General features: G+C 42.1%; 1 protein-coding gene across 2 annotated transcripts in view; it reads right to left on the minus strand.

The window, feature by feature from the left end:
- The window catches only part of DGKA (diacylglycerol kinase alpha), an 858,181-nt gene that overhangs the window by 84,062 nt on the left and 760,661 nt on the right, over nucleotides 1-13,458 (minus strand). For both annotated transcript variants that reach the window (XM_044083761.1, XM_044083762.1), the window contains exon 21: nucleotides 6,043-6,238. In XM_044083761.1, the coding sequence (XP_043939696.1) occupies nucleotides 6,043-6,238 (196 nt within the window). The remainder of the gene's footprint in view (nucleotides 1-6,042; nucleotides 6,239-13,458) is intronic.

A 13,458-nucleotide genomic window follows, 5' to 3' on the forward strand; every position in this document is an offset into this window, starting at 1 on the left:
AAGTGGATGGAACCTCAGTTCAATGTCTCATCCAAAGGAATGCATACTCAGAAGTAGATGGAACCATGGTTTTAAGGAAGGCACACTCAGAAATGGATGGAACCTCAGTTCAATGTCTCATCTAAAGGAATGCATCAGAAGTGGATGGAACCTTGGTTTTAATGTCTCATCCAAAGGAAGGCACACTCAGAAGTAGATGGAACCATGGTTTTAAGGAAGGCACACTCAGAAATGGATGGAACCTCAGTTCAATGTCTCATCCAAAGGAATGCATACTCAGAAGTGGATGGAACCTTGGTTTTAATGTCTCATCCAAAGGAAGGCACACTCATAGATGGAACCCTGGTTTTAAGGAAGGCACACTCAGAAGTGGATGGAACCTTGGTGTTAATGTCTCATCTAAAGGGCGGCATACTCAGAAGCGCAGCACTCCCTACTGCTGCACTGCAGTGTCAACAATTTGAAAATTAATCCAGTCACCTGAAGGGAGAAAAGAATCAACTGCCTTCTGCTTTTACAGCACCAAAGGTGAGTGTATTACCTGTAGTGCCATTGACACTACAAACTGGCTGAGGAAAAGAACCCGCACTCCAGGGGGGGGGGTAATAAATGAAGACAACCAGTGAAGTTCCTCTGGGATCCATACTAGGATCTGCAAATTAGGAATATACTTCCATGATCTCCAAATCAAAGACAGGGATCACTGGCTAATTAAGTTTGCAGATGACTATAAATTGGGTACCAGTCTCAAATTCTCTTCTGACATGCAGAAACTACAACTTGAACTTATACATGTTAGTAGCTAGAACACAGAAAATGAGTTCAAATTAAATACTAGATAGTACAATATTGTTGCATTTTGTAAGCAATCTCTCAACCCAGCTTACAATACAGACAACAGCCCACTCCATGATGAAAATGTTATGAGAAACCTTGGAACATGGGTAGATAATTCCCTCTCCTTTGATTATCGTGTTGCAACAGTGATTAAGAAATCCTTCTGTCTGGTACAGCTGATCACAAAGGTATCTCCACTAGATCCAAAGAAGTATTTCCTCTCTACTTCCACACTGCATCCTTTGGGATGTACATTTCTAGACATATCAGGCAGTTGAAGATACCCCAGAGGTTCCTAACAAAAAGATCATGGGCCTAAAAAGGAGACAGAAGTCTCTGTCCCTCTAGTCAGTGTCCTACAGACACATTAGAGGTAATCTGTGCCTTGCATTTTGGGCCACTGAGATTCCAGCAGTTCAAGACCTCTTATATCTCCACAAATCATACAGTCCAGTGAACACTAGAACCAGAAATTTGAACCTGTTTCAGCAGTTAAACAAATCATGAAGATGAGACACATTTGATACACACAGACTTCCACTTCTCTGGAACAAACTTTGACTCCAGATCATGCAACCATCCTTTAAAAAGGTTACACAACTGGATGGGTACTCACAAATTACTGTCCTGTATGACAAAGCCTACCAGTCCATGAAAAAGGACAGAGGGGTTTAAGGCTGGGTACAGACAAGGCATAAATGACAACATGGCAGTTGCATTTTCTATGATTCTGTGACTCTATAATCATATGACAGAATGGGAGAAAACAGATGGGTTTGATTTTTTGGGTATGGAGTCACTCTTAGGTTTGGAGGGAAAGAGTTCAAATAGCACCTGTATCCATTCTGAACTATTTCCAGTGCCCATGATCGCTTCTGATTTGACTCAAAAGGATGAAAGAAAGAGAAAGACCGTTTGCTTGATAGAGTGGATAGCCAGGTTGTGGCGGCAAGGAGTAGATAGTTCTAATTTTTTGTTTGCATGGGATGGAGACTGGGCTCCATTCCATTTTTTCTTTGTATCTACATTTTCTTTAGTTACGGTCTTCCATTTTTTTTCCTGGGACTGTTTTCTCCTAAGAAATTGGCCTTGACTAGAGGGGTACTTCTTATGCATTTTAGAATGGAAGACTAAAAAATTTGCTTAACCCCTTGAATAAGCTTCAATTTTTCATTAAGGCATTTCAATAACTCAGCTGAGGAGGGTCCAAATAAATTTTTTTTGTCCAATGGAGCATTGAGGATCTGTGCCTTTATGCCTTCTGGGAGATTTCACAATGTCAGCCTAGTATACTTGTGCACAAGTGAACCCATGGCAGCAGCCCGGGAAACTGCATCAGCTGCATCAAATGAATATTTAAAGGTATGTTTGGATACCTTGGATACTGAAGAAATCATGTTAAATATGGAAATCTTACCTTTAGAAGATGACAGATCAACAACAGTCTTAGTCATATCTGTAAATTGTAAGTAATTTTTTGGCTCTATGAGTCTAGCAATGCATTGTTCTAAAGACTAAGGTGGAGGATGTATAGACTTGTTTCCATTAGTGCCTGTGTCTTATCTCTCCTACCCTAGTCAGATGGAACTGGATTAACAATAGTTAACTGTTTAGAGATGTTTTGCTAAAGAATCCACAGAGTGATTTGCAAGGGGGTTACAAAAGAGGAATTTGTGAGTTTATGGTACTTTATAAAGCATATCATTTTCTGGGTGCTGGTGAAATGGCTATCTGGTGAAGCACAAGCAGAATTAAAAATGTCTCCCAGGGCACCACTAAAAGGAGGAATGGCAATAAGTTTTGGAGTATCCACCTGAAGAAGTTCATAGTACCTCTTGTGTGTGTTCAATATTTATTTTTCTAACTACTGTAAAAGGTCCCTCATTCTGGTAACTGTGTCAGAAAAAAGTTATCTTGCCTACAGGAAAATCTAAGGAAATATTCTCCTCAATCTCTGAATCTTCGAAGCTTGGAAACACAGTCCTGGCTCTTTTCTTTTGCCTCAGACAAGGAGTGACTGCTTGAGGGAGAGGGAGATCTTTTTCTTTTTAAATTAGAAGCAGCAGGAGATGAAAGCTAATGACTGAGAGGTTTTAAAATCCCCTTATCAAAAGAAAACAAGTCTTCTTTAACTTCTTTGGCAGAAGGGGTAGAAGGTGGAAAGATATGTTAAGTTTTTTGTGTCCCTAAAGTTACAGACCTGGAAGTATTAGATGTCTGTACATTTCATTTCAGAGTTCATTACCTCTTCTCTAGCCAACAATTGAGGGATTCCATCCAGCCAAGGAAGAGGTTCTACTGTCTCCTTCACAGCCATACATCTGGTCATTGAGTATGTACTAGGCTGCTGGGTCTTACTGCCATCCATTGATGCAGCACCAGAAAGGTTGGAACAGCAGCAGTCTGAGGACTCTGACAGGGCCATAGTGGAGTCATAGACTGTTGTGGGGAGGCTGAAGGTAGAACCACTTCAAAACCCCCTTTTGTATATTTTCTTTTCTCTGGAGTCAGAAAGGATATGTCCAAGGAAGTCAAGCCAATGTCCACAGAATAATGAATAAGGACCATAAACCATTCATTTTCAAGGAAAATGTTTAGGCTGTTAAGCCAACATCTGTTGATCTTGGGGTAAATGACAAATCTGGCAAAAGAGGACATTGTGGGTCTCTCATGGACAAAACAAATAGGATGCATGGGAATCATTACAAGGTATCGGTTACCCACAAAAACACTTCCCTTTTCTCCTAGACATAGAAATTCTCACAAAATATTTATTTATAAAGGACAGAAAATCCCCTAGAGGGTATTTATTTGCCCGAAAGTTGAGCAAGCCAAACGGCTGAAACTCTAAATACACAGCAAATACTGAGTCTGAATCTTCAGTAGTAAAACAGTTCTGAATTTTGGCACCTGTTCATATGTTTTATACCATCTCATCTTTGTGCCTCTTTAGATGTTTTGTGTCTGTGGAAGGAGCCCAGTTTTGATCAATATGAGCAGTATGCAGTCACCCACTCCACCCAATACTAACTCCATGAAGAGGTTACTATTGTCACCCTATCTGTGACACGCCTTTTCTATTATTGCCAAATCCAGTGACTTTTGTAAAAGGGTATTTTATACATTTACAATCTTCAGAGTGGAAAAATGCTCCTGAGTTTCTTTTCTGAGGCATTTTCTCTCAATTTTCAAATCAAATTACGCCTCCCTACTTAAATGGAAATCCGCCATTGAAAGATGATGTTCTAATGTATTTAACGTTTCCATAATGCATCTCTTCCTTTTTATGTTAATTTCCATCATACTTTCCTTATGAGGATCCTGCCACATGTTTTATATCATCCTGATGACCCCTTTTTGAATTATCTCCACCATATCTACCCCCTTGCAGATCTGGGACTTCAAGAATTGCATGAAAAACAGCCTCTTTCTTTTAATGGTGAAACACCTCCTGTGCTTTTCAGGATACTCCTAACTTTCTTTTACTGACCTCTCAGACTGATTTTCCCGAAGTAAGTCTTCTGATATAAATAGCATGTTTTCACAATTATTGTAGATAAGACTTAGTTTCAAATGTGTAATCATAATTAATGACTGTAGTACACTTCAGGCAGGACTATTCAGGCATGCGAGTGTCAGGCTGGGTTTGGGTGGGGTCTTCTACTTGCCCATCCTGGGGGTGCCACTGCAAAGAATGTATCTCATCAAATGTACTTTTCATACTAACTGAGGTTGCACTATCTCAAACTAAAGTGGTATCTGTTTTTCTAGAAAACCAAGTAATGTAATGTCTGCAATCTACAATGCAAGCTAGTGCTTGTAACAATTAAACCCATATGCGTAATGTATTGTAGTTGCACATTTTCCACAAGTTCGTATTATACTGTACATCTGGAAAGCTCAGTGAGTGAGACATTTAAAATTCCTGCCTATTACAATAAGTTGGTTTCATACTCCCATTTCCTAAATATTATGACTGCATTCCTGAGTAACCTTCCTGCCTTTACTTTTGTGTCTTGCTTTGCCCCTGTGCTAGATGTACTCTCCACACTCACTCCCAATAACTTCCAACAAAAGGTGACTTTTTGGCTTTGGTAGGCCTATATATTCTGCACAGGCGGTTTGCATCCCTGTTGGTATGCTATATATTTGCAAGTGTGGATGATGTTCAGTTCACTGCTACTCTTGTGTGGATTTCTACTTTGAAGATTTTTAGTAATATCTTTGCTTTGTATTGCAGGTGCCCAATGAAGTATTACATGCATGCTACAATAAGAAATAGTGAAAATGTTTCTGTTATACTACTACAAACTTCCCTGAACCCATTGACATCTACAGTCTACCTTTCTTGGTGAACCTTGAGATACTGAATAATGTAACAGTAGACTTGGGTTGGTGAGATGGACTGATGTACTCTTGCTACAGTTCCACTGAGTGGTGCAAATTTGATCTCTCAGAGTACACAAACCTCAGTAGATAGGCCAGCATTTTAAGTTCTGGATGGTTTCTTTAAGGACTGTTGCACCACTCGGTACATTTTTGTATTTGTAGCTGGTTTCACAAAGTGTCACATGTCAAGCAGCAGGAGGATATGTGTTCTTTTTAAGTGCAAGGACTGGTGTATCAAGTGTACTTAGGAAATAAAGGAAACACTGTCCTTGTACTATTGAGTAAAGGAGACAGACAGTAGTATTAAAGGCCAATGGCATAAGAAAACAAACACGTGGAAGCAGTACCTTCCACTCCACCAGCAACAGACCATCTCCTCACAATGCAGATGCTTACAGTATATTGTTATAAAAAGCATCAGTTTATCATAAAGGAGCTCCACCAAGCTAAACATGTTGGGCCCTGGTCTTGGCTATGTGTACTCACCATGCAACATGACTGTATCCTGCAGCCATGGTTTTAGTGATAAGACCGATGATCCCTTATGCAGCAGTTAAAATAATCAAGGCTACCTCTAGCTAACCTCTACAGCTGACTGATACTAAATGAAATCTGACTAACTCCTCTCTGCCTATTGATAGCAGTTATGTACTTAACAGCTTAATGCCCAAGTTTATCAAGATGGGTTCTGCAAAACCTGTTTCACGTCTGCAGTCTTCTCTCCAGTGTTTGCAATCTTCTAAAGCAGTGATAAGTATGATAATTTCAAAGTGGTACTAACTGTTGCTTACTGAACAGACAATGCACACAACTTACCTTGCACACAGCATTTCAGGATTTCTGGATCAGTGATGACTTCGGGCTGTTCCTTCTGAGTGGAGGGGCTATAAATATCTCCAAAAGTTCTTTTTATTTCTCCCCACAAGTTGGACCCACCGTGCATGCTGGGAATGTTGATTACAGCAAGTCCTCCTAATGAATAAGTGCTTAGGTCAATTGGAACACCACCACACTAAGAGAAAACAGAAGAAAAAAACATGAAAGACAGACGGCTACAAATACAAACCATAGCCTTCAGTGTGATACCATCAGTTAGAAATTCAGCCAGCCAGAAATAATTTCAGGAAACAAGCAAAATGTGGAGGTCAAATGTCATAAAACAAGGATATAAAGCACATTTCAAGAGATACTGACAGTGCACAATCCTTATTTAGAAACAACACCTAAAAAACACTTCCACCTGGGGCATGGGAAGTAAAGATGGACTTGTGCCTGGGGTACTTGGTAAACAGACAGGCCTTATAAATGGAATGGAAGGTGCTAGGCTCTTTGAATGAAGCAACAGGACTAATGTCACAGCACTGGGTACTGTGGTACGGAGGTATTGCATCCTTATTATAACTACAGACGCAGAAGGAATACTATCACTTTATGTGACACCACCCACAGTGGTATCATGTTAGTAATATGTTACATAAGTGGAGGGATAATGCAACTTTGTTACATGACAATCATCACAGATGTACCCGGACAGTAATATGGTTACAATGGCAATGGGAATAACACAACTGTGCTATGTAACTCTAGTAGCAGAAATATCCTGTCAATAATATGACTACAAAGGCACTGGGAATAACACAACTGTGTTATACAACAGCAGCTGTGGAGGCATGCTGTCAGTAATATTATTTCAGAGTCACTGAGGGAATAACAGAACTATGTTACACAACAGTAGCCAGAGAAGCATTGTATCAACAGAAAAACAACAACAGAGTCTCTGGGAATAACCTATCTGTGTTACATGGCAACAGCTACATGGGTGTCTTGTAAGTAGTACAACCACAGAAGCAATGGGAACAACATGTCTGTGCTATGTGACACTAATCACAGAGATATCAGGTTAGTGATACAACTACACTGGCCCTGGGAATAACACATCTGTGTTATGTGATACTAATTACAAAGGTGTCATGTTTGTGATACAACTACGGAGGAACTGGGAATAACACATCTGTGTCATATGACGCTAATCACAGAGGTATCATGTTAGTCATTCAACTACATTGGCCCTGGGAATAACACATCTGTGTTATGTGACACTAATCACAGAGGTATCATGTTAGTAATACAACTACATTGGCCCTGGGAATAACACATCTGTGTTATGTGACACTAATCACAGATATTTCATGTTTGTAATACAACTACAGAGGCACTGGGAATAAAATATCTGTGTTATGTGACACTAATCACAGAGGTGTCATGTTTGTGATACAACTGGGTTTTTACGCTTGTATACAGCTCAGCAAAGCTCCTCGTGGTGCCCTGCAGAATCCTACAAGCGGCCGAGAGACAAAGAGAGACTTTGGAAGTGTTTAAGTATTGATTCTGTCTTGTTGTATCCCTGAAACGCTAATTCCGCCGAAAACGCGGTTATTCAGTGCTTCTGTGGAACCCTACTGATATCTGCATTGCTTACTGTACTTAAAATTCATGGTTGCACTTTAAAATGTTACTGTTTGTCGTTTTTGCTTGTATACCTGTAACATAGTTGTAGGCTACACACTCAAGTGCGCTAGCCTCCTCTGTGTATTTAGAGTTATTTAAGTTGCTGCATTTCTGTTATCTGTGAAAAAAGAAAAAATACAAAAAAATAATCTCCCTGCTTTCCCGCCTTTCTGTACTAGTCTAGTCCGGTTTTCAGGCTTTGCTGAATCCAGGACTGTGGTTAAGGTTCCTGTGTTGCCCATATCATACTTGAATAGTTAGGTGGCTTCCTTGTTCACTGTGAGAGACGGAACTCTGAGCAGCCTATCTGTCCCTGTACAAGTGGTCCCAGCCCAGCAACGTGTAGCTCATTGGCCATATTGGGCTAATTTCTATCCTTTTGTTCTCCCTGGTATAAAAATCGCTTAGCACGGTTTTTGCGCTTGTATACAGCTCAACAAAGCTCCTCGTGGTGCCCTGCAGAGTCCTACAAGTGGCCGAGAGACAAAGAGAGAAATTGGAAGTGTTTAAGTATTGATTCTTTCTTGTTGTATCCCTGAAACGCTAATTCCGCCGAAAACACAGTTATTCATTGTTTTGTGGAACCCTACTGATGTCTGCATTGCTTACTGTACTTAAAATTCATTGTTGCACTTTAAAAAGTTACTGTTTGTCGTTTTTGCTTGTATACCTGTAACATAGTTGTAGGCTACACACTCAAGTGCGCTAGCCTCCTCTGTGTATTTAGAGTTATTTAAGTTGCTGCATTTCTGTTATCTGTGAAAAAAGAAAAATACAAAAAAATAATCTCCATGCTTTCCCGCCTTTCTGTACTAGTCTAGTCCAGTTTTCAGGCTTTGCTGAATCCAGGACTGTGGTTAAGGTTCCTGTGTTGCCCATATCATACTTGAATAGTTATGTGTCTTCCTTGTTCACTGTGAGAGAGGGAACTCTGAGCAGCCTATCTGTCCCTGTACGAGTGGTCCCAGCCCAGCAACTTGTAGCTCATTGGCCATATTGGGCTAATTTCTATCCTTTTGTTCTCCCTGGTATAAAAATCGCTTAGAGCGGCTTTGCACGATTTTGCGCATTGGGCAGCGCTGGTTAATCAGATTTAAACTATTCCCGGCTCCACAAAGTCTACTCTTCAGTTTTTCCCTTGGAACTGCTCTAACTGACAAATTAAACACTCTATTTTAAATTTAAACCCTGCACTTGCTCATATAAGCAATTTCTAGAAGTTAAGCACTAATAATCTAAATAAGCACTACATCCTCATATACTCCCCTTGAGTACTTTATTCCCCATTGGTCCTTTCTGATTCAGTTGCAAAGGAGTTCCCTATACTATTCTAGCATGTCCAAAGGTCAGTTACTGGTCTCCTCTCCAGTCCAGCTGGTGAATCTGGGAATCTTGAGGGAATGTTACAACTGCCTCATGTACACAGACAACCCTCTCCTCCTCCCAACAAGTACAAATATATGTGAGAGATGCAACCATATAGCCAAACTGGAGGCTGAGCTCTCTCGACTCAGTACTAGCATAACCAGTCAGGAGGGGAAGGTAACCACACACACCACAAATCCAGTCTCACATAGTCCTACCACAACTGCAGACCAAACACATAAACACACAAAAACATACCCGGAAGCTCTAAATAAAAATCTGCCAAAACAGCAGAGACCTCCAAAGCAGACACCCAAGCGACCGCTACCCCAAAACAAAACACAGGCAACACATAGCTCACAAAGTCAGTGTGCCAAACAGCCACAGCCCTTAAGGCTCAACAACATACCCGATACACTTGTAATAGGTGACTCTATAGTCAGACACACTGATGTCCCGCTGAACAAAGAAAAGGTCACAGTGAGCTGCCTGTCAGGCACTAGAATCCGCCACATAACACAAGCACTCAGGTCACTCCAAAGCAAGTACAAATATGACTCAGTCATTGTCCGTGCTGGTGTGAATGACCTGAGATGTACCTCCCTGGACTACATGAAAAGAGACATAGACGAGCACTCTGATCATGTAGCCCAGGCCGGTATAACCCTGACCTTGAGCAGCATCTTACCCTCACCAAGAATGATGCCTCAGTATAAAGACAAAATGATCAATTTCAACAATTGGCTCAAGTATTGGTGTCATTCAAAGGGGATCCAGTATCTGTCTGCCTGGGATGACATGCTAGACAAGCCACGTTGCTTCGCAAGGGATGGCTTGCACCTGTCACCCCTGGGCTTTCGGATATTGGCAAAGGCTCTTGCCATCCCCATAGTGCCTTTTTCAGGCAAGGCTCAAAAGACAAACCCACCTTCTTAGACAACACAAGTAGAAAGAAACTAAGGGTAATGCTGCTCAATGCCAGAAGTCTAAACCTCAAGATGCATGCTCTCGAAGCCCTCCTCAGTATGGAGAACATCAGTGTCTGTACAGTGACAGAAACCTGGTTCAAGGCTCCCGAGAGCACCCCAGCACTACCAGGTTATACCTCATATCATGATTTTCGGCCCCAAAACTCAGACCGAACCACAAAAGGAGGGGGAGTATCCATATTCATCAAGGACACCCACACCTCCAGGTTAGTGGTATTGCACAAAGCATCGGAGACCATCCATGTGCAACTAACAGTGGGCAAAACTGCCTTTCAGTTTGTAGCAAGCTACAGACCACCCTCTCAAACTCAGAAACCCCACTCGGCCTTCCTGAAGACACTGGAGAATATGAAGGTCTCTCCAAACACCATCATATTGGGGGACTTCAACTATCCAAACATAGACTGGGAGCATTACTCAAGCCCCAACACCCTAGCCCAGAGGTTCCTAGAATTCATAAACTCAAATGCTATGGAACAATTGGTCACCACTCCCACAAGAGGAGAAAACATACTAGATCTGATCATCACCAACATGGGAACACAATGTTCCATACCAGAAGTATACCCCTCATTGGTAAGATCGGACCATAAATTAATCTCACTAGAAATCCACATCCCGCCCCCAGCCCCAGCACAAAAGACCACAGTGAAGAACTTCTCAAAAGCTAACTTCACACTTCCTAAAACCAAAGTGGAATCCTTCAAGGCCCCCAGGCCAGTGGAAACCACGGCCCTATCTGCTGAATCCTTTATAAACGCATTCTATGGACACCTTCAGGAATGCATGGATCATGCAATCCCAAATAAAACCAAGACCCATTCCCCAAAAGGCAGGCATCCTGTCTGGTGGATCCCAGCCATAAATAAGCTATACAACAGAAGGAGGAAGCTACTACATGATAGAGCAAAATCCCTAAAAGGGAAGGCATCTCTGATCAGTACTAGCAAAAAACTACGATCACTCATAAAACATCCAAGGCCACTTTCGAGAGAAAAATTGCACAAGCAACAAAAGATAATCATAAGGCTTTCTTTAGTTATGTTAGAAACCTGGGTGGCAACTCCCAGATATGCTCAGAGTTAGTCCATAATAACAAAAAATACACTGAACCCTCAGACATTGCCAACATCCTGGCAGACAGGTTCAGTGCAAACTCCCCCCCCCCCCCAAAAGGCAAATATTTATCCCAGCAGAGTGTTGCCTCCCTGACATCTCAGATGCTCAGGTGAGAGCCACCCTCTCCAAAGCAAAAAACACAGCATCAGTGGGACTGGACGGTGTCCCGGGCTGCGTGCTACATGAACTCCAAGAAGAGCTATACCCTCACATAAAGCTGCTATTCAATCTTAGCCTTACTACAGGATATGTACCCAAAGAATGGCGTACAGCAACAGTAGTCCCACTCCACAAAGGAGGCGCCTCTATGGACCCTGGAAACTACCACCCCATAAGCCTGACTAGACTGGTCTGCAAAGCTATTGAGAGGATCATTATGGAGCTCATAAACAAAGACATTGGGGAACTACAGACACTGGATCCTACCCAATTCGGCTTTGTCAAGGGCAGATCCTGCCTCCTGAACCTGGTAGATTTCTTTGAAACAGTCACCAAGGCCATTGATGAGGGTAAAGTGGTCCACACAGCCTACCTAGACCTCGCAAAAGCCTTTGACACAATACCCCACTTGGGCATCGTAGACAAACTCTCCAGCCTAAATATAAACCCCTATGTCATAAAATGGGTTGCAAACTGGCTCAAGGGCAGAACCCACATGGTCAGAATTGCTGGAGCCATGTCAGACTCTAAACCAGTTACAAGTGGCATCCCACAGGGCTCAGTCCTGTGACCTCTCTTATTTGAAATATATTTTTCTGAGGTACAGGCTAACCAAGTTCTCAGATGACTGCAAACTGGGTGCCATAATTGACTCTCCAGCTGACACAAGCATCCTCCAAAAGGGTCTCATAGAGACGGATAACTGGTGCCAGAGCCATGGCCTTAAACTAAAGGCCAAAAAGTGTATAGTTATACCCTTTGGCAAAAACAAAGTGCCCACAAATTACCACATAGGAGGTAATCCATTAAGTACAGAAGAAGTAATTAGGGACCTGGGGACCCAAGTTGATAGTAACCTCTCCTTTGACAACCACATTGCCAAAGTGGTTAGGAAGACCTTCTATATAGCCCACCTTATCATGAAAGGATTCACATCTAGATCAAGGGAGGTCATTGTGCCCCTTTACTCATCCCTCATCAGACCCATAATTGAGTACAATGCCCCATTTGGGATGTACCTTACCCGACACCTGCAGCAACTAGAAAGACCCCAAAAGTACCTCACTAAGAGGATCAAGGGACTCAAACAGATGCCATATGCTGCTCGGCTAAAGAAACTCCAGCTATACTCAGTTGCATACCGCCTACTCAGAGGCGATCTATGCCCGATGTACAAAGCCATGTCCAACCCTGAATTAATGGACATGCTCCACCTCAGAAAATCCAAATCCCTTAGAGCTACGCGATCCAGTGACTTGAACCTCAGCACAGAAATAAATAGGACATGCTGGAGGGACAGATTCATAACCTAGAGGCTCCCTTCACTCTGGGATAGAATCCCAGTCCGTGTTAGGTGGAGCCCCTCACTGACTCTCTTCAAGAAAAATCTTGACAAGTGGATAGCAGATCGTAGGTTTACCCCAGGGATCACTTCTGTGTCACTACTAGACAGACGCACAGTAAACACAACCTTAAAAAGGGCACAGTAAACTCATTCCAAGGGGTGGCGAAAGCCAAACACAGTCTGGCTAGGCTTGTAAATGCCCTAGGGCAGATAGCCTAGTATGAACCTATGAACTGCAGAGGCACTGGGACTAACACATCTGTGTTATATGATGCCAATCACAGAGGTGTCATGATAGTGATACAACTGCACTGGTAGTGGGAATAACACATCTGTGTTATGTGACACTAATCACAGAGGTGTCATGCTAGTGATACAACTGCACTGGCAGTGGGAATAACACATCTGTGTTATGTGGCACTAATCATAAGGTATCATGCTAATAATACAACTACACTGGCCCTGGAAATAACACATCTGTGTTATGTGACACTAATCATGGAGGTGTCGTGCTAGTGATACAACTACAGAGGCATTGGGAGTAAGACATCTGTGTTAGATGACACTAATCAAGGAGGTATCATGTTAGTGATACAACTACATTGGCTCTGGGAAAAACACATCTGTGTTATGTGACACTAATCACAGAGGTGTCGTGCTAGTGATACAACTACAGAGGCACTGGGAATAACACATCTGTATTATGTGACAATAATCACAGAGGTTTCGTGCTAGTGATACAACTAT

Source organism: Protopterus annectens, chromosome 9.part0 (genome assembly GCF_019279795.1).
Source record: "Protopterus annectens isolate FY-2018-M chromosome 9.part0, PAN1.0, whole genome shotgun sequence".
Lineage (NCBI taxonomy): Eukaryota > Metazoa > Chordata > Ceratodontiformes > Protopteridae > Protopterus > Protopterus annectens.